Source organism: Zeus faber (genome assembly GCF_960531495.2).
Source record: "Zeus faber genome assembly, chromosome: 1".
NCBI classification, from domain to species: Eukaryota; Metazoa; Chordata; class Actinopteri; order Zeiformes; family Zeidae; genus Zeus; species Zeus faber.
Window position 1 is genome coordinate 41,913,473 of NC_137193.1, and position 21,537 is coordinate 41,935,009.

The 21,537-nt window shown below is 39.5% G+C and overlaps 3 protein-coding genes across 5 annotated transcripts in view; 2 read left to right on the top strand and 1 right to left on the bottom strand.

Annotated features, from left to right (window-relative positions):
• The first annotated feature begins 3,511 nt into the window (after positions 1-3,511).
• Positions 3,512-6,008, top strand: LOC307240859 (duodenase-1-like). Its single transcript, XM_080014751.1, has 4 exons — positions 3,512-3,645; positions 4,833-4,977; positions 5,130-5,375; positions 5,693-6,008. The coding sequence occupies exons 1-4, from the start codon at positions 3,554-3,556 to the stop codon at positions 5,861-5,863; spliced, it is 654 nt and encodes a 217-aa protein (XP_079870877.1). The 5' UTR covers positions 3,512-3,553; the 3' UTR covers positions 5,864-6,008.
• A 1,646-nt stretch (positions 6,009-7,654) lies between these two features.
• On the top strand, positions 7,655-17,909 carry LOC307230306 (spindlin-Z). 3 transcript variants are annotated; one of them, XM_080000596.1, is made up of 5 exons: positions 7,655-7,805; positions 8,945-8,986; positions 10,976-11,223; positions 12,896-13,129; positions 16,605-17,909. In XM_080000596.1, the coding sequence occupies exons 2-5, from the start codon at positions 8,967-8,969 to the stop codon at positions 16,808-16,810; spliced, it is 708 nt and encodes a 235-aa protein (XP_079856722.1). In that variant the 5' UTR covers positions 7,655-7,805; positions 8,945-8,966; the 3' UTR covers positions 16,811-17,909. The 3 variants fall into 3 exon arrangements, with proteins under 3 accessions (XP_079856722.1, XP_079856723.1, XP_079856724.1); XM_080000597.1 differs by having other exon boundaries at positions 8,948-8,986; XM_080000598.1 differs by lacking the exon at positions 7,655-7,805 and adding an exon at positions 7,923-8,016.
• A 1,865-nt stretch (positions 17,910-19,774) lies between these two features.
• micos13 (mitochondrial contact site and cristae organizing system subunit 13) overlaps positions 19,775-21,537 on the bottom strand; it is a 2,428-nt gene continuing 665 nt past the window's right edge. Inside the window, exons 2-4 of the mRNA XM_080001260.1 lie at positions 21,405-21,537; positions 20,539-20,596; positions 19,775-20,408 (exon numbers count right to left, since the gene is read on the bottom strand). The exon at positions 21,405-21,537 is cut by the window's right edge and continues 24 nt beyond it. Of these exons, the coding sequence (XP_079857386.1) occupies positions 20,311-20,408; positions 20,539-20,596; positions 21,405-21,537 (289 nt within the window). The 3' untranslated portion in view covers positions 19,775-20,310. The remainder of the gene's footprint in view (positions 20,409-20,538; positions 20,597-21,404) is intronic.

The following is a 21,537-nucleotide window of genomic DNA, read 5'->3' on the forward strand; positions in this document are numbered from 1 at the left end:
CCACTCAGACACCCGACGTGTCGTTTACAGTTAGGGGTGCGGGGACGTCAGCCACAAGTGCTTCGCTTGCTGGCCAGCTGCACTGGAGCGTGGACATGGAGGGAGCGAGCGGACAGAGAGATGTAGAACGGGTGGAGAACGTTCCTTCTCCGTGGGCAGAGAGTGGAGGACAAGTTGAAAATAATCACACTTTAATAACATTGGGTTAGGGCTATTACGTCTGGGGACGAGGGCTCTGTCCCCTCTCAGTCAACGGAGGGAACAGTCTGCAGAGCGGGGGGACGGGGAGCGAAGCTCTAGTGTAAAAATCGATTCTGTTGCCTCGGCTCACGTGATAGAGCATTATGTGCTGTATCCATAACAGTCATCTAATGTGGGAACAGACTCCCTACGGAACTCTTCCGTAAAGGGGGCCAATGTGGGAATGACTACCTACTGACTTTCTGGATATTTTTTATCTAGCAATGTTACGGATTCCATGCGGGAATGGGGCTAAAGTCTTTCCTGCCTAGACCTCAAAAGTTCCCAAATACATATTTTTCAAAGGATGAGAGCATCTGAAATATAATGCCTAGACGATGTCGATGTCATCAGTCCCTTTTTGGAAATGTTGAAATTCCAGTAATGTTCTAGATGTGTTATTCTTGTATTAGACTAAAAAAGGTACAGTAATGCACTTAATACCAAAAAGTTCAATGTGTGACTTCAAGGATTCTGACTGGATGGAGAATCTTCCCCTATATTGTAGTCAAATGGTAAAACTGCTTCAAAAGTCTGGATTTAAACATGCATGCAACGTCGCAAAATAAAGAAATATACTGTAGTCCAAAATAGATTGCACAGAATAGACATTAAAAGAAAGACATTCAACATTATTGCTATGGTGAGAATGTGAAAACGGGATTCTTGGACCAACAACCAACACAGACTATCTTATGGATTACCACTTTAAACAACCTTGACTAGATGGCAGCATGTTGAATTTTGAGCAAATGTCCTGAACCCATTCCAGATATACCACTTGTAAGCAACATTTATAATATAAAGCCTAGATCACACACACAAAGAAAAGTTGCCCTTCTCATCTAAGGCAAGGAAACTGATGCATGTTAACCATCTCAAATATAATGCACTTTTATCCAGTACAAAACAACAGGTCATTTCAAGTAAGTATGAAATACCATTATATGCTTTCCAAAGAGAAAGATAAAACATAAACATAAAACTACTAAATAATCATGTTGATATGGTCGGCGGCCCCTCACTCTTCCTCTTCCACAAGAAACCAGCAGACGACATTAAATATGCACCGAAGAAAACATTTTCAGATGAACTCCTATAGAATATGAATCTTGTAAATGGATAAATCATGGTGGTGAATAATAAATAAACAGAATCACCAAGTGTGTTTGACACTACTGTACGGTGGCATGTTGTTTGTCTGAATGTCTGACATGCTGTATTATTTAATATAATATAATATAATATAATATATTGTATCATATAATACATTATGTTATATTATAGCATATCATATTGTAATATATTATATTATATCATATGATATAAAGTGAGGCTTTTTTAAGTCATGACTAATTCTACAGATGCTTGACTGTACGATGTATGATATAGTGTGTTGCCAACGTAGCAGCAAGCTTTTCAAGTAATGGAAACACTTTAATTATCCCTATGCAACTACGTTTGAAGAAGCCATGTGCTGCATCAACTTTAACTTAACTAACTTAAAAATATATATAAATACATATAAAAGAAAATATATTTAAACTATTCAAGGTACCAGTGGTAATTAAGCCATTGTTTTTTGCTCTTTGTCAATGTTGAAACAGGGATCAGAAACTGTGGCTCTTCTGTTCTGTTTAAAGTTTCCTGTTTTGAAGATGCACTCACTCTGCTCATTTGATGTGTATTCCTCATCACTCAAAATTGGGTTCAGGCCTTATTACACTTTGAAGGTAACCTCACATTATGTGAGGTCACTGACAAACAGATCTTTTTTTTTTTTAATTCTGTCAACCTTATTCTTTACAATAAACTTGATTTTACAGAACAGAAACTCTAGAGGAAAATATCAACACAACTCATGTGTCCATCAAATGACCACTTCAAGACTAGGATACAATCTATTCTATTCTATTCTATTCTATTCTATTCCACATGCATACTCCAAAAATAGAACTTCTATCTCGGAGGTTAGGGTTACAACATAGTTACAGCAATGTGGTCTAATATCAATGTTCTGACCACTATCGTATATTCCTTGATGCCCATTTGATTGGAACCAGCAACATGACTGTAGCTCCAAAATCCCAGATGCAACAGCAGAACTGAAGTTCTCGGAGCTTGTAAAGGAACTGGACTCTTGTCATCGAAACTGCCCAGTGCATCAAGTGGTTGATGCTTTCAATATCAATCTGATTAATACACTGAAGAAATGGTCCCACTCAAGGTGAAACCGAGAGAAATGATCACCATGGACAAATAGCTCTGTGTGGGAGCTCAAGAGATCATGTGGAGCAGCTGAAAGGAAATGGAGAAAATGTGGACTACAGTTCCATCGTAGCATTTATGAAGAATCTTTATTTGCATATAACAATGCTGTACGCGCTGCAAGAAAAGAGCATTTTTCAAGAATTAGAACAGAGAGTGGGCGTAACCGTAGAATGCAGTTTTTGCACCATCAAGCACCTGCCCTGACCCTGTCACAAAATGTGAGGAATTTACTATGGCTTTAAAAAAGCAAAATGACAACTTTCAACTGTCGCTTGTTCCCACTTCTGAGCTCAGTTTGGGGAAACATGGACGCCTGCAGCAAATTTGAGGTTGTTTGGCAAAGCTTGTGCGTTCTGCAAGCTACAAAACGTACGGCAACAGAGCATAAAACTCAAGCGTAGTTCAGGTCGAAGTGAGACGTGTTTTCAGATAAAAACCCACGCAGAAAGGAACCATGTTCTGTGGTGCGCCGCCGTCGGCTTCCTCATTTCGGCAAACTCGAGTGATGGTTTCCGCCGAAATTCAGACTTGGCCCTTCGTGTGCACTCATGGGAGAAAGACGACAGCAATGGAACGCAGCAAATTGCGAACCGCGGTGGTTTCCTGTTTGTTGCGGCGTGCAAGACACACACATATTAGCCATTGTGTCCAACACAACTCAACAGACCACGACTTGATGGTAAAAACAACAATGAGGAGGGAGTTTATGGTAACCGCCGCACTTCGAGAGAGACCAAATTTCTGAGTAAAGGTCAACGTCAGTGCTTATAAGGGTCTGATCCCTCCCCAAAGTGTCGTCCCAACACGATGATTCTCTACAAAGACAAACTGCTCCTTGTCGTCCTGCTGGCCTGTGTCGGACACCTAGGTTTAAAAATATTCTACATGAAATAATAAAATATATTATATATACTTACTAGCATTTTAGGTCATACAAAACAAAGAATGAAACTCTATGGATTCCTCCCTTTTTTTTCTATTTTCAGCATTCGGAAATGAAATCATCAACGGGGAAAAAGCCAAGCCTGATTCATTGCCGTACATGGCGTCCCTGCAAGTAAATGGAAAACATAGATGCGGAGGATTTGTCATCAGCAATGACTTTGTACTGACTGCTGCACACTGCGACGTAAAGTAAGTAAGCTCGGTCTCAATTTAATTTCATATTTATTTCACTGTGAAATATGAAGGCCAACAGCAGAGATCTGGGATTCAAAAACTTTCAGACCTGCCTACACTCCAGCTTGTGTTCAGCGTTCATAGTCCGTGGTGGCCTGTTATTTTTCTTTTATTGTTACTTTAACTCTTGAGTATATGTAATGGCCTTGCATGGTACGCTGGAGTTAATTTGAGTTTGTGCGATTCAAGATGAAAGATTCAAGAGTTTTATTTGTCACATACATAAACATACGTTCATACATACTGTATATGTAGTGAAATGTCTTTGAAATGCACCCAGTGATTATGCACAATAGTTTCTAAACCGAACATAATAGCTAACCTAATTCCTACCTAGCTAACTAACTGAAACTAACTGATTCTTAAAACGTAATGCAGTTAGTGAATAGAATAATATAAATTAAATAAAATTTAAATAAAATAAGACTCCAAAAGAGTGGGGGAACAAAATAGAAGTAAAGGGAATAGAGTTATGTATATGGGATAGGCTATTTGTATATACAGATATGTGCAGTAAAGTGCATGTGAATAAAGTGTGTCTGGAGGAACAGTATACAACAGTACGGCACAGCAATACAGTAACACCCAACAGAACAGCAATACAGCACAGTATGCAGTAATCCAGTACAGTGATACTTAATGATTTCTTAGGTAGCTACTGTGTTCAGTCTAGGACATATTGCGTGTAATGACATTTCAGTGCATATATGTATGAAAGTACAGTATGTATATGTATGTGACGAATAAACCTCTTGAATATTGAATCTTGATCTTGACACAGTATGCAGTACAGCATGCAGTAACCCAGTGAAGTGATACAGTATGCAGTACAGTATGCAGTAACCCAAAACAATGATACAGTATGCAGTACAGTATGCAGTAACCCAAAACAATGATACAGTATGCAGTACAGTATGCAGTAACCCAAAACAGTGATACAGTATGCAGTACAGTATGCAGTTACCCAAAACAGTGATACAGTATGCAGTACGTATTGCAGTAACCCAGTACAGTGAAACACCAGATTCCGTGCTTATCGATTGGTGGCGAAGAAAATAGTAAAGTAGTGGATAATTTACATTTTTAAAGAGTCAAATTTCTGATTATAATAACTGTTGACAACATTTCATTGCTTCACACAGGAAGACTTACAAAATGACTGTCGTTCTTGGAACCAATAACATCCGTAAAGCCGACAGGAAACGAAAGACGCACAAAGTAGTAAAGAAATGCAAACACCCAGATTTCAAAACTGTTTTGCTTGGGAATGATATCATGCTTCTCAAAGTAAGAAGATGTCCATTTTATTGTCATTGTATTCACTGGCTTATTCATTAGGAGTTGGAGATCCATCTACACTTCTCTGAATACGGGCTTTAGAAATGGAACCCTCACAATATTTAATTCATTTGTGTTTTTTGGGGGTTTTTTTTTTCCAGCTGTCAGGACCAGCAAAAGTGACACCAGTTTTACTTCCAAAGCGGAAAGGCTTTGTTAAAGCGAACACAGAGTGTCTGGTGGCCGGATGGGGATACATCAAAACCAACGGTACAGCTCAAGACGAGCTGCGAAAGGTCAACGTTACGACTGACAACCTGAAGAAGTGTCAGCAGCGTTGGAAGTACTCTTTACCCGCCAAGATTCTCTGTGCTGGTGGAGACAAAACAGACAAAGGATTTTGTCAGGTGCCTCCTCCTCCTCTTTTCATTTAAATGGTCAACTTTTTTGCAAATAGAGCATAGGTTTTCAAGCCAGGCCTTTATAAAACGTAGGTTTCCATCATTCATAACTGTTTACAGCGAGAAGCTGCAGCAGATCGGTACGTTTCTCAATAGAAAAGCTTTCAGCGAGGTTGTTGCTATGAACAGTTCAAAATGACGGGAGCCAACGTATTAATGTGTTGGGAAATAGCAAACCTATGCTTATTATGTAGGGCTATGCAGATCATATAATATATGAACATCCATCATGGAACTAACACTCTGTTCTTGTTTTCTCACAGGGTGATTCTGGTGGTCCACTGGTGTGCAACGAGATAGCCGTTGGCATTGTGTCTTTTAACTTCAATAGGGACTGTGACTACTCAAAACGATCTAATGTACCTAACGTCTATACAGATATATCAATGTTTCTTCCCTGGATCAATGGGATTCTCAGGAAAGGGGTTTGTTAGAAGAATTTGTTTTCAATTTAAAAAAATATATATATATAGATTTAGAGTTAAGAGTCTGACAACTTCCGTCACTGTATGCTCGCAATATACAATAAACTGCATTTAAAGCAAATTGTTTCACTTTATTCACAAACTCATTATTAGAATAATATACAGCATATGTAAAGGGATCATCGTCTAAAATTCCAGGAATTCCTTAACTGAGCTATTTTTGATGATTTAATGATTGTTTGTCATTGCTTCTCAATTAGTTTGATTAAATATAAATTCATCAAATATTTTGTTTTAATTTGATTTATCTATTTATAACTTTGTACGCATACAAAGTAAAAAAAAAAAAAAGAAAAAAAAAAAAGCATAAACATTGTTAAGCACTAAAATCACATTTGAAAAGGACCTAAAGTCTCTCTTTCCCAGAGTTAGGAACCACGCATAAGGTCGGAATTACAACGTGAATGTTTTTGTCTTCTCTCAAAGCGTTGTAAGGAAACTCGTTAAGGAGATTAAAGGCTAGAAAAATGCAATGGGCCCGTACACACACAAGTAATTATCAATGTATAACGTCGCTTTAGGAGTCAGTCAGTCGGTCTATTAGAAATAAGTATTTTTTTTCCTAGGACATATTGTGTGTTATCACCGGGTGCGTTGCATTACCTTTCACTGCATATATGTATGAAAGTATGTGTATGTATGTGACGAATAAAAATCTTGAATCTTGAATCTTTTCAGAATCAGAATATAGAGACAGTATGTGTGGGCCTGTTGGATCGTTTTAAGGTTCCTTCCAGGTTTTTCACCCTTTTAAGTGGGTTTGTTCCAGAGGTCAACGCTTTCTTAGACTTCACTGCCACCTGCTGTGCACACACAAGTACTGGTCGATTTAAAGGCGCCTATTTCCCACTGTTTTTCACAGCTAAAATCATCATCATTTCGGAAATTGGCAAACTGTGTGCTTGTGTTTCACTTGATTCCGTTGTTGTTTGATATATTTCTATATCAGGACAGGGTGGCAAGCAGATTCATCGAAGGTTCAAACAAACAAAAAAAAAAAAAAAATGTGAGAAATAAAATTGCATCTTAATGAACTGTGTTTACCTCCAGTTAAAACAAGTGTCATATAACATGCATGACGGACGATAAATTAGATTTTTGCTGCTGTTCACTTTAGATTCTCTTGAATGTTGAATCTTGATGACTGGTCGACTGTCTGGATGACGCACGAATTGGGGTCTGGGTCCTCAGTCCCCCCCTGGGGGGCATCGAGGGGATTGCAGGGCTCCCCAACTAAATGATTTAATGTACATTTGATTTTATACGTTTTTTGTTGTTGTTCCTTTGTTGTTGTTTTTTTTTTGTGAAACAATGTGTGAAATACATTAACATTCAGAATATGCCATTTTGTGAAAAAAAGAAGAAGAAAAAAGAACTATATATACAATTCTGTATATAATTTAATAGATATTTTTACACACATACACAGGCACATATATATTACACATATAGTGGCGTTATCACAACAAAAACGCATGTAAGTATAAATGTAATACCACAGGCCAGTATAGAGGCAGGGAGGGGATCCTGAGCCAGCATCTAGTCCGCCAATGGGGACTTCATTGCCGGACAAAGTTGGGGCAGCCCCGTCCCCCACCATGCAATGTAGTTTCACTTCTCTTCCCCAGCATACATTGCGAGTCGATGCCCCTTGGCTGCAGTGAGCAGCCTTCATGGGAGTTGTAGTTTTTCCACGTTGTCCTCCCATTTCCAGTTTCGCGAGGTTTTGCGGTTGCATGGGCGGGTTGTATGTGTGTGTGCGTGTGTGTGTGCGTGTGTGTGTGTGTGTGTATGTGTGTGTGTGAGAGAGTGAGTGAGAGCGTGCGTGCGTGCGTGCGGCTGCATTCTCTGCAAGAGCCACCAAACTGACTGATATGAAATCTGCGTAAAGGTAAAAAAAACAACAACAACAACAACTAACGTCTGGACTCCGGGTCGCTGTGTGTGTGTGTGTGTGTGTGTGTGTGTGTGTGTGTGTGTGTGTGTGTGCATGGAGCAGCAAAAAAACTGTTATAGCGGCTTCTACTTTTGTTAACATCTGCATCGAGCTACAGCACGGACGGATTGGAATTATTGATTGTTGATCAAACCTATTGCCAGCGGTGTGTTGTCAGTGCAGGGCAGGCGGGCGGTGGGTTCAATTCTTGCTTTACCTCTGGCAAGACAATAGCTGCGGCAAATCTAACCGGCTACAGTCTGTCATTTATTTATTTATTTCCCCAGCTACAGATGGCTGACGTATTCTCCTGAAGTTCTTACACAGTCGTTGTTTTTTGTTTGTCTCTTTTTTTTTTTAATCGTTTTGCTTTATTCCGAATCCCATGCTTGCGCACGACTTCTTGATTTCACGCGTAATCGAATCGGTGTAAGTGACCGACGCCAGGCAGCGTTGCTTTTACTGTATCACAAACAGTGACCTCCATAGAACTGTAGTTTTAATGCTGCATTCCCGGAAGCTCGGAAATCGGTAATTCCCGCTCAGTAGCCCCCACCACCCCCACATCCGCACTAAACGACGTTCCACTGCCTCGGCTCGACCCGCGGTAAATGCGTCTGTTTGGCAAGCTTGGGAATTACACAGGCTACAAAACATACATTATTAACTACGGAGTAGTTCGGAGCCAAGTCCGACGTGTTTTCAAGTTTAAAAAACAAGTGTGGACCGTCATATTGCCACAACGTCCGATCTGTTACCTGGGTAAACACGGGGCCGGCGCCGTCCATCCGAACCTTTGACTTGAACTTAGTGGCCGCTCCCCGCACCCCACATTTCCTTGTCGGAGAATGGAATTTCCAGAGTTCTGAGTTCAACGGAACGCAGCATATGAATCTCGCCAGGAAGTTGTTCCGTCACGCTGAGCTCCTATTGGCTGCTGGAGCTGTCAATCGGCCAGCCCGCTCCAGCGCCTCTCAGATGGAGTTAGGCCTTCTGTGTGTCGTGCAGGCCTGCAGCTTGTGTCTAATATGTGACAGCTTCTCTCATTTATTCCAGTAATAAGTGAACATTTCCCATTTCTCTCTCTCGTCCAGTAGCCTTTGATTTTCTGGAGGCATGTCCAAGAAAAGGGGCAGGTATGTAGAAACATGTGGCCATTGTCCATCCACCATCCAGCTGTTTATTTGTATATTCACATTTCTTTGCACAGCAGGACACAGAAGGTGATGACAGATGATGGCTGATGTGTGGTTATTCTAAAGCTGGATCTAGCTGACAGTTTTAAATGTATGCTAAGGGCAACCATGTATTCTAACATACATCTAGCCCACAGTAACAAACATATAATGATAATGTGACTAATCATCCATCTTAAACAAAAAGATCACACTTTCCTGCTGTTTAAAAAAAAAAAAAAAGGAAAAAATCCTGGTGACCTTTATCGAAAAACTCAAGAGAAGCAATGATAATAAGCCTACATAGCAGCACATTGAAAAATAAGTATTTTATTTAGTAATAAGTATTTTCTTTTCACATTTACATTTAGTCATTTCGCAGACGCTTTTATCCAAAGCGACTTACAAGGGAGAATAACATTCAAGCTACATTGCGACAGAGACATTAGTGTAACAATAAATAAATACTGCTAGGTAGTGCTAAGTAATTGTAAGTTAGGAGAGGAGGTGCTCTCTGAAGAGCTGGGTCTTCAAGTGCTTCTTAAAGACAGAGAGGGAGGTCCCTGCTCTGGTCGTTTTTGGCAGCTCGTTCCACCAACGTGGAACTACAAATGAGAATAACCTGGATTGCCGTGGTTGTACGGCCGGCAGAGCCAGGCGACGCTCATTTGACGAGTGCAGCATCCGGGGGATAACATGTACTCTTACAAGAGCATTTAAGTAAGTGGGAGCATTCCCAACAATCAACAGTATTGTTATTAATGTATTCTTAATAATGAAGCATAGTTAAAGTGTGTTAGATTGGCTTCATTTGTATTTCAGTTAAATGTAAACTTAAGTCAGATACACATAGAGGCTGAGAAGCAGTATTAAAATGTATACATAAACCAGGCACTTTAAACTGTATTATTGCAGTTGTTTTTATTATTATTATTATTGTTATTATTATTATTATTATTATTAGGGGTCCAGCCCGTCGCTCCCTAAACCGCCATGTCTCGTGGTTCAAATTTTATCCGAATCAATCCACATATGGAGCAGATATTAGTGAAAAACCGAACAACTTTGACCCGAAATATTCAGGTGGTCTGGTTAACTGACATGTCACACATCTAAAATGAATGAGATGAGATTTACAGTAAGACGCTTATAACATCATCACTTTATTTACTATAAATGTACAGATTCCGATTGAGAGTGTCCAGTTGGACCGTGGTCATTGGGTAACATCGATAACTCTGTAGTCTTTAGAAGTTACCAAACTATCAATTTACGTGTATATTTATATAGCTTCTTACCTGGGAGATGTCAGTAGATCTGTTAGATTGATATTTTCAATCCGCGGTCCACATAAATTTGCTGGATAAATGGAAAAAAAACACCAACAATAATCTTAAAATGTCGTCAGCGCGTCCCTCAAACACTGAAATGTGCAACTCAGTGATGCGTTCAAGATTCAGCGAGGTGTCGGAAAAATAGAAGCCAACGGTAATTACGCACAGAAATCCCACAACGTTTTTTGTATTTCATGGAAATGTAACTTACTGAAAATGTAATCCAAGGAAAAAACTCAACAAATAAATTAGGTACCCGTCACTGAGAGTGCAGTTTGATTTCCAAAGATGACATGGTGAATCTATCAATGAGAAGTTCTGATTTACAGGCAAACATGGACACATAGTGGTTGCTCCGCAAAATGAGCAACTAGGAGACAGCAGAATGGGGGGAGCCCATGCTGCGGAAACTGTAAAACGCACCCAACGCAACCAAATTGGACCCCGTCTATCGCTGCCTGAAGCTATATTTATTTTTATTATTATTTTTATAATTATTACACATAATATTTGATTTAGCAGTTGTGTCTACGCAAAGTCAATACTTTTCCTTGAACCTTTCCTTTGCCTACTCATGTAATGTACAGTGCACGACTGTCCCATCTCATTGAACCAGGAAGCGGAGTAGCGGCGAACTGAGTGACACGCTGACCCCTGACCCCAACTGCATCCTGGGAGTCCGTATCCAGCACAACTGGCGTGAGAAGGGGAACCAGAGCAAATGGATGGGCACAGTGCTGGACCGGCTCACCGTCAACCCATCGCTCTTCATGGTCAAGTACGATGGCTTTGACTGCGTCTACGGCATCGAGCTTTTCAAGGACGAGAGGGTGTCCAACTTGCAGGTGCTCACGGAAAAAGTCGGTGGGTGGAACCACGATACCAATTTTATCATTCTTTTTTTTTAATCAAACCCTCACTTGGGTGAGTGATGAACACCAAGATAAGTTTAGAGGAAGATCATTTTTTTCGAATTGTTACTTTGTCTACTTTGTTAGGCTGGGTATCGAAATCCCATATTTTGTTATTATTGTTATCGAAAAATTGCATCAATATTCTCATATATATATATATATATATATATATATATATATATATATATATATATATATATATATATATATAAATATATGGAATTTGTCTTGTTATGGGTGCATTGTTGTATAGGCAGAGAAGTAGCATAAGAAGCTTAGCAGCCTAAATATACTGAATATACTGATTGTGTTCTGTGCACATAGATGGATAAATGAAAAGGCTCTGGCAGGGGCTACACGGCAGTATGGTTGCTCGTTTCAGCGGTGGCTATGAAACTAAATATTGTTATATTAGTGAAATTGCTGTACAGGATGAATAAGTATGTATACAATAGTATGGTGGTGTAAATTATTACCATGTTATTACAATATAAGTCACAAATTACCTAGCCAAAACCAAACCTTATGTTTGAACTGTAGGAGTAAATGTGTAAATGCAATTTCATTTGAAAGGGATTTGATTAGATATAGACAGATTATTTTTGATAATTTTTAAAGCAGCATAAATGACCCACAACTCAGTATTGCTGGTTAGAAAGATACATTTGTGTTCTTTAACATTCTCACACATGTTGACACAAAGCGCTTAAGGGACCTTTAAGGTGTAAGCGGTACAGACTTGAAACTTCACCCTGATGGCTGAGTCTCATAGTGATTATTTTAGGGATTTGTGGGAAGATTCATGATGCATTTTTCTTTTTTTGTGCTTCTCATAATGCCCCTTCTGGTCTTTTGCGGTTTTCTAATAATTGTATTGCTCTGCAATATCACCCTCTCCAGCTTCATCTTCCAGATGTTGCTGAGAGCACCGAGCTGTTAAACTGAAGGTTAACGCAGACTCAATGAAACTGGTTTTTACATCCAGTCTCCTTGGTTTGTTCAGGAAAAAACACCTTGACTTATATTCGGCGTCAATGACATTTGCTCCGAGGTCAGTTGTCGCCTAAGATGGTGACCACGTATTTATCACAAGTATGAAATTGTAGTTGATGATTAATTGTCATATGAATAATTGTGATGAACAATTCAGTCATCTATTTATTTTGTTAATTTTATTCCACTATGTTGGCAGCTTATAATACAACTTGTAATAATGCATGCATGTCTACCTATTTGCAGAAAAGCCGTTTGTTGACATTGACGATTGGAACCCGAAAAATTGGCTAGAGAGTTAACTTTCCTCAACCCTCACATTCTATTGATTGCAACATTTCTAACTTTGTTTCAAATTCCACTAAAATTTGGATGGAAACATACAATCCAACTCAAATAATTGTTATTGGGGGATTATGTAATATTTATTTATTATTTGGGCTGCTATGATAATATGTTTTAGTGGGAATGGCAGTCATTTAAAAATCTATGACCATTGACTTTTTAACACAGGTGTGGGTACCACTGTCGAGGGCAAAGTCTTATTTCCTTTATCTTATCATTTATTATTTCCCCTATCTCCATCTTTCACATGACACTGTGTGTTGTTTTTTTTTCTCGTTTTCCAGTAAACAACAAGATCAAGGTCCCGCATGGGGCAGAGGAGCTGGTGGGCAAAGCGGTGGAGCATCTCTTTGAGAAAGAGGACGGAGAGAAGAACGAGTGGAGGGGCATGGTGCTGTCCAGAGCGCCCATCATGACCAACTGGTACTACATCACCTACGAGAAGGACCCAGTGCTCTACATGTACCAGCTGTGGGACGACTACGCCGACGGAGACCTTAGGATTCTGCCCGAAGCAGGTATCCATGGCAACCGGGATGAAATGGTCACCCAGCCCGAAATGGACCCTTTATTTTTAACTTTTCAATAACCGCGGACACCAGTGTCTTTACTTCCATTCCATTCTCTTTGCACAGGAAATACTCTCATTTAAGGTCATGAACTTATAATAACAGCTATGTGTTAAAAAATATAATATTGAAATGTTTACAAAAATAAAATGACATGGCACATTTACCCTCACGGTACACACCTTTAATGATGCCAAAGGGGTAAATTGTGATCACAATGTGGTATCAGATGCCACAGAACCGTTTTGCATGTGATGGTATTGACCAGGGCTATTCAATTAAAATTCAAGGAGTCCAGTTAGAGAACATTTCATCACCTCAAGTCCAGAACATCATAATGTCTAACCTGCTTTATGATTCAGTGCTCTATGGTGTAGCCTTGTAGTTGTATCAACGTATGCATGCAGTCAACAACCCATTGTCAAATCAAATAAAGTACATTTCAATAATATTTCAACAATATTTATTACCAGTTCTCACATTGAACTGGAGGGAGTATAAATAATAAGTACTCTTATAATAAATAAATGTCCTCCTCATTTCAAATAAAATAAGGGCTGCATTTAAAAATAAAATACATTACAGAGCTTTTCAAAGATGTGCATCTTAAAATAAATTGCTTCAATAAAAAAAAAAAAGTGCAGCTTGAGTTTACCTTCCCCTTTGTTTTTGTTAACGCCATTTCACACCTTAACTAATCTAGCTAACTAACTAAACAACTAACTAACTTATCTAAAAATTTCAAATAAACAATCCTAACAATTTAACAGCCTTAACATTTTTCCCTTTCCTTCCCTCTTAAATCACCCTCTGCCACTTTCTCTTGTTCAGTGAGAAAAGTGAGCTCTAGCTCGCCCTGCCAGGATTTAAAATCTGGGCTGGAATGGTGTCAGGGTCGTTCCCATGCACATGTGTAGGTGCTCATTGGTGAGCCTGGAACTATATTTGGTTTTAATAATGTTCATTTGTGGAGAAAGCTGCCTCACGGCTGTATGTGGAGCCGGACATGGTGCATATGTACCGGGCTACTTTCCTCAGACCTGAGAGCCGTCTCTGAGACTCCATGGAGCCAGAAAGGGACAGGGTCAGTTCCTCCAAAATGCTCTTTCAGGGCCATATTTGATTGGAGATCAACCCGTCGCATTTGGAGAGGCCCAGCGTTTGCCCACTTGAAGGGCCGTGTGACTTCCTTTGAGAACCCCCTGATATCCTTGAAGAGGAATGGGTTCCAAATGAACAAGGTGAGCTGCTGTCCAAGGCTGAAGCTGTCAATGTTTGCTGAAGTTTACAATCAGCTTGTCAACAAAGTCTACAAAAGCAGATACCACTCTCTCGCCTCGAACCTGTTCCTGCACTGTTGGGAAGTGTGCACCGTCTCCCTGCAGGTCTACCTTGAACGCCTCCTAAAAAGAGAGAACATTGTGTTGCCTTTGGCTCTTCAGCGGTGCCAAGAAAGCTGCGATTTCCCTTCGGATGGACCAGAAGCGCTCCGACACCTTGCCTTTGCTGAGCCGTCTGATGTTGTTGCGCGGCAGACGGTCATCAGCCATCATCAGTCATCAGTTAGCGTCCACTTCTAGGAATTCTCCGAGTGTTGTGGTCATCGCTTCAGCATGCCCGCCTGACAGGGTGGGCACAGGAGCGATGGATGAATAATGCAATGCTCAGAGATGAGCTCAGGGTTGCCACGGCTCCTTTCTCTCTCTCCGTACCACGGCAGGGGCTCCATCTGTGGTTATTGAAACCACCTGTCTGGGCTCTTATTCCCCTGTTGGCAAGCATCTCCTTTATGCCCAGGTAGACGTCCTCTCCTCTTGTACTGGTGGGGTGGAAGGGGTTCTTCACAGAACTCCTTCTTCTCCTTGTTGAAGAACCTTCCATAAACTAACAGCTGAGCATTGTCAGACACATCAGTGGACTCCTCTACAGCTAAGCCTACACAGAGCGGAGCCTTGTGAATCGCTTCATCCAGTTGTGCGAGCACATCCTGGGCGAACATTTCAGCTTTCTTTGTGGCGGATGATGCCGACGTAGGTATTTGCTTTGTTTGTTCACAGAACTCTTCTGTTGGTTTTCCCTCAAATAAGGTTTCAGCTCCCGCACTCATGCACTCCTTGCACAACCTCTCCGTCAGTAAATGTCTGTTTTTTTTTATGCTGGCCCAAAATCCAAGCAACTTTCAGGGAACATCGGTGAGCACGTTGTTGGGCAGCGAATGAATGTGTTCGGATTCTGGTGGATCCGTCGTATTGGGCTTTGAAATCGTTTTATTTTCTGCGCTCTCAGTTGGGATTTGAGCGGGTGTGTTTGCTCAAGAGATCTGGGCTTCGTGTCGTGGCTATGTCTATCTCATTTTCAAGGATGCTTCCTGCTCAGGAAGCAATTTTAAGTGACATGACCGATTAGAATGGCCTTTTTCTAGTAGGTAGCTGAGCCTAAGCTGATGAAGAATAAAACAATGTTTCATTTATAATTTAAATTTTAAATACACACAGAAGCTCAAAAAGGACATTAATAGAAACATCTAAGAAATACCGTTTCACTATTTTAATTTGTTCTATTTTAGTTGGAGCAGATACAGTCCTATTAGGACATCAGTTATTGTCAGTTGTGCAAGTGTGCACAACAGGCTTGGATAACGTTGCCGTGACAACAGGGGGTGGAGGAGTTGCATTGCACTGGGTGTTTGGGCTCGTCTGACGCTAATCTGTTGTCTCAGTGTGTATCACTTGATTATTTCAAACAAAATAATAAGGAACACACCTAACCAGGAACTGCGGTGATAGGAATAATTCAAATGGCTTAAAATAATACAGAAACATAAATAAATATATATTGGCCATTACTGACAATTTGTTTATTAAAGAAGTATTTTATTTTGGTCAAAAGTCCAACTTTATCTATCGTTTAACTTAGTCGTTTATTGGCTCAAAGACCACGTGAGTTCAAGAGCCTTTAATACCAATCATTTACTCTTCATTTGAATGTAATTTGCAAAAAGGCAAAATGACACGGCAATCTACAGCATGTTCACTGAAACTCCTCACAGATGCGATACGGAATCAGTTGATGGGAAGATTTTGAGCTCTTACTGGGATTTTGTGATTAAAAAGTGAAAATGCATCCTATCTCAGCTCATGTTTACTCTGGACAAATATGTGAGGGATTAATATGTAGCATCAGTAATGTAATCAGCATCTATATTCTATTTGCATACCCTTGAAGTATTATAGACTGTCATATAATATATAGATGTGTACATATTTATTTTTTCCGTCTTACTACTTATTACTTCTTCGCTCTTTCTTGACTTGCACTGTGTCTGAATTGCCCCACAAGGAAGAATAAAGTTTGATCGTATCTCGTCTCATATTAAAACCAAAGAAGTGACATCTAACATAGAACTTATTCTCCCTCTCTCCAGAAAACAAGCACCTGCTGCCGGCAGACCGGAAACCGGGGGAGGAGACAGAGAGTCTGGTGGGGAAGCAGGTGGAGTACGTCACCGACAAGGGCGTGAAGAGGACGGGGCTGGTGATCTACCAGGTCCCCGCCAAGCCCTCCGTCTACTACATCAAGTACGATGATGACTTTCACATCCACGTCTACGACCTGGTCAAGACCACCTAAGGGAAAGACGGACACTTTATCTCCCGCCACTCCCCTCCCCCTCTTCCTCCTCCCCTCACTCATTGTTATTTCGAAGTAAGGGATACGATATTACTCCGATACCAAATTGAATGAATTGATGGTACTGTCACTGGAGGTTGTTGTGCTATAAAAACTCACCACGAGAGCCATTTTGAGCATATGCCAGATGCAAAGAAGTAAGTCATTTTAATTTTTTGTTGTTTTTATGCATTCTGAATTGTACGTCAATCATTACGTTCCATCAATCTCCAAGCGGTGTGCATTGATTTTATACCGAAGGTTCAGGACTCTGAAGTGGTATCAGCTGTGAAATAATGGAGAGGTAATCGAGGATTATTTCGGGATACGCTCATTTGGTTAGAGAAAGCCGTCTGGTGTCATGACAGGTGAGCTGTCGATACTTCATATTTACCAGTGTTACCAACCGCTACGAGCTACACTTATGACATCCATTGGCCCATTGGCCCAAAACAGACTTAATTTGGCCGCCTTGAACAATGAGATTTGATGGCATCCCAAAATATAATTACAAAGTGTAACATAATAGTATAATTTGAAGTTATGCAAATTAGCCTTTTTGAAGTCATTTTCTCGTTGCTTGTGTCAATGTGTGATAAGCTGAACGTTCGGGACCAGGAAACCCTCCAGTTCAAATGAAATGCTATGTTGCTCCTGCGCTCACAATCTGGGTTTGGTTTATGTGTGGCGGTTCCTTTTTATTTATTTTCTACACACGTAACTCCATGGACAATCATTCCTCTATTGGATCTAAATCAAGACGAAACTAGACGGCTCTTTTGAGGCCAGGTTGCACCTACCTAAGCTAAGAACTACCAGAGATAAAACGTTATTATTGCACGCAAGGGGTGAAACAATTAATAGAATAATCGATTTTCAAACTATCCACAAAGACAATGAGTGAAATTCAATTTCAGCAATTGAGTATTCTGTTATCTGGTGTATAGTGTAACATTTTCTAATATGTGCTATTTTAACAGCTTCACTGGAATGTGAATGCCTGTGTTTGTTCCATATTATGAAATGAAAATGTATGTTTTAGACTGCTGGGTAAAGGTATTTCAAGTTTTTATTTTTTTTGTTGGGGTGGGGGGGGCGTAACTTCAGATGGGGATTTTGCACCTTATTACCTTAATTTACAATAATTTTATGGTGTAAATAAATTGCATAAACTGGTAAAACGGTCACAAAGATCCCGTTTAATCCAATATGAAAATAATCTCGAGCTGCAGCCCCGACACCTTCTCTAGAGGCAGTAACTTATTTATTGCGACTGCGCAGGTAGAATGTAACTTGCTATCAAAGGCAGTAACGGAAGGCAGGATCAGAACAACATTGAATCATCAAATAAATTGGGGCGCACTGCTGCCATGTTTATCTGCATCAGGTATTGTAGGATCTATGACCGTATGATTGCTCTAGATCGTACATCATCGGCGCCAACGTTCTTCTTAGATCGCTATCGTAGTAACAGCGGATCCCCTGTGTGTCCAAGATGCAGCTCACTAAATTAACCCATTAGCTACAGAAAAGTCATCATTAAAAAAAAAAATCATAAAGTGCCTTCAGGCTTGTCATGTTGCAATATTGTGTATATATCTGCTATTTGGTCTCCTTACACAACATAGTTGAGAAATGCCACTTGAGCGTCTTTCATCTTCACTTATTCATGGACAGCTCGAGAAAAGGGTTTATTTTAAAAATGTTTCAACCATTATTCTATATCAGAGGATGTGCAATGTTTTGCTGTGAATGCAGTACGAACATAATCTACAAATGTAACATGCTTAGTCATTGATTGCTAAGTGTTATCGTTGGTGACATTGTAGGGAGCACTTATATATATATATTAATATAAATTGTGTAAAGTTTCTATGTGTTTAGGTTGTGGTACGCTGACTTGTTTGCCCCAACGTGCTTTTTAGAGCCAGTGCTGCAGATTATGCTTTACACCACACGCATGAAGAAACTTTGTAACAAGTATTTGTTACGATTCATACCTTTTACAGTATCTAATCTGTAATTTTTTGTCTAAAAAAAAAAAAAATATTGTAATGTTGCCTGTTGTGATCAACCTCATGTATGGGAATATTTCTCACCAGCTTTTCTCAACTTATACTACAAAAAAAGGAAGCTACAATGTATCATTTAACTATCATGAAATTATATAGATGGAAAAATAAAATTTGGGTCAGAGTCTGCATATTTGGAGTAATACTTTCACTTGTTTGAAGGGAACTTTGTGACTTTACTCTTCATGTATCATATCCTAGTTCCTGAAGTAGATGCCATCACCACTCACCGCCACAAGTCTGCAGGGTATTCAGCGTATCCCTCAGTAAATTAGTGGATTTCTAGGTATTCTGTGGTTTTCATGCTGTGAGTTTCATGCTTTTCTATTTTGTGGCTGTTAAAAACGTGCATGCACCAATTTAAGACACCGGAAGATATTGACGCCTTTCAATGATCACAGCCTTGGAACAGTGGATGTGTCTACCAGGGGAATCAGAAGTTTGCTCTACCCACATTTGGTTTAAAAATATTTCATTTTAAAAAGCAAGTGATACAAAAAAAAGACCCATCCTTATTTGTGGGGGACTTTGCGTTAAGGAAATCCAAATAACTGTGCAATCTTCATCCATAACATTTTCCTCCCCGTACTGAAGTAGCAGCATCAACAGGCAAGTTGTCTCCAAATTATGTCATGAATAATAAAGGTTTTTGCACATTGATTTGCTCCGAGTGTTTAATTTCACCCTCATCACATAATCACCATGAATAGTTAGTGCAATCAAGACAAAAACATTATGAATCCAGGATGGCTCCCATAAATGTACTGCAGAAATGACAATTCTATATAAACTCTCTGAAATTACTATTCCTGCTTAATTCTGTCTATCCATGTAGAATAATTCACACAAAAGCTGGACTAGTTAAGGATTTATTTATTTTACAACCAGAAGTGTCGAAATTGAATATATACAAAACTAAACAAAACATTCTCTTTATAAAAGATATGGGATGGTGGGCTGAACAGAGCGAATGTATGAGGTGTGGAGATAATAAAACACAGAACATGTTCCTGCTAAATCTATCCCTCAGTGGCTGCTTTGGTTTCTTGGCTATGTGTCGAGTATCTCTTCCAGGCCACTTAAAATTTGCTATTCACATTGCACATTTCAGGAGACATTAATTTCTGGTAAAACAAAGTGATATCTTAACCAAGGCAGTGTCTTAACAAATAAATGCTTTGAGTTTGTAATAAAAAAAAAAAAATTTTTTTTTTTTTTTTTCTTTAAACCAATGATATTTTTAATTGAGATAGCTCCTTCTGTTCTGGTGAGAGTTCAGCTTTTGAATCGGTTTCAACCATTTCTGAAGAGGTGAACTGTGATTGCCAAGACCCTTTCAAAAAGCATAAAATGATTAATAAATATTGGACGGTTTCAGAATGTTCCTCATCATTTGGAAAGATCTTTCAGGTACTGCAATCCTTTGTTAGTGTAGTCACCAACTTTAGTGGGGGCTTCTGACAGAGTTGAAATTGTCGTCCGCACTCCTAGAATAAGAAAGACAAGTATTGAACGCCAGAAAACACCTTTTAAGTCAATGTGATTATATGATTATATGTATCATATCATATCAAGGTTATATGATTTGCCTTTGACAGATAAGCGTTCGATTCTTACCAGAGTTCCAGGTTTCCAAAGGAGAGAATTCAATCTTGGGCAATGGTGGAACCTGAGTCTATGGAGAGCGAAAAGAAAGTTATTTATTCAAAATCTCAAATGAAAAAAAATGATTAAAATATAAGAAAGCCAATTAAGGACCATTGTTTTTTAATGATTTCATGAAGTTTCCATTTATTGTTCATTCTGGGAATTCATTGACGGGGAATCTTTGGGAATTTCTGGGAAATTCATCAGATTTTGTTCAAAAGAAAGCAGTCAATTTTTCAACTGCAGGACAATAAGCAGGGATGTTAAAGAACAATCTGTGATCCCTCTTTGTGTAAGTGAATAAATTCAGTATTAATGTCGGTATCAGCAAGGAGCCAATAGTAGGTGCTCCTCAGAACTCATACTTGGTCCGATATAAATGTTATTCGTGTGTCCCTAATACTGTTCCACACATTTGAAGGGATATTAGGCAGGTAGGTAAGTTCACTGAAACTCAGAATGCACACATACCAACAGAAGAATAGGGTAAAATAAATGGCTAAACCTGTTGTCAATGTGAAGTAGTTCACTTGCACAAAACAGGAAAAATATAGCGAGGGAAAAACAAACAAACAAAAAAAGATTCTGTGGGTTGACTGGTTATGTCTTGGTGACAGTTTTAAGTTCTATTTTTTGGAAATTTAAAGTTTCATGTCATACATGTTTTTTGGTTTTGTTTTTTTTCCATAGTCATAGTTCTCAGGCCTCATATATGCACCCTGTGTATACATGGCCTCAGCATAAAGAAAACAGAGGCAGTACGCTCAGCGGATGTATTTATATTTCTGGGACCCATCACAATCATATGGTGATAGTTATTATTTTTTTGTATCTACCTCAACCCCAAAATACTTCATCCATTCCTGTATCGCGGGTGGTATGGCGGCTTTGGCCTTTTCCAGAACCTCAGCTCCCTGCTGGCCTCCTCCCAGCAGCCCAGAGTCATAGGCCACATACAGAGCTCCTCCA

Coding starts and splice junctions, on each gene's coding strand:
- LOC307240859 (XM_080014751.1), top strand. CDS start 3,554: ATGGCGTCCCTGCAAGTAAATGGAAAACATAGATGCGGAGGATTTGTC. Junction 3,646..4,832: donor GCTGCACACTGCGACGTAAA/GTAAGTAAGCTC, acceptor TGCTTCACACAG/GAAGACTTACAAAATGACTG. Junction 5,376..5,692: donor CAGACAAAGGATTTTGTCAG/GTGCCTCCTCCT, acceptor GTTTTCTCACAG/GGTGATTCTGGTGGTCCACT.
- LOC307230306 (XM_080000596.1), top strand. CDS start 8,967: ATGTCCAAGAAAAGGGGCAG. Junction 8,987..10,975: donor ATGTCCAAGAAAAGGGGCAG/GTATGTAGAAAC, acceptor TCATTGAACCAG/GAAGCGGAGTAGCGGCGAAC. Junction 11,224..12,895: donor GGTGCTCACGGAAAAAGTCG/GTGGGTGGAACC, acceptor CTCGTTTTCCAG/TAAACAACAAGATCAAGGTC.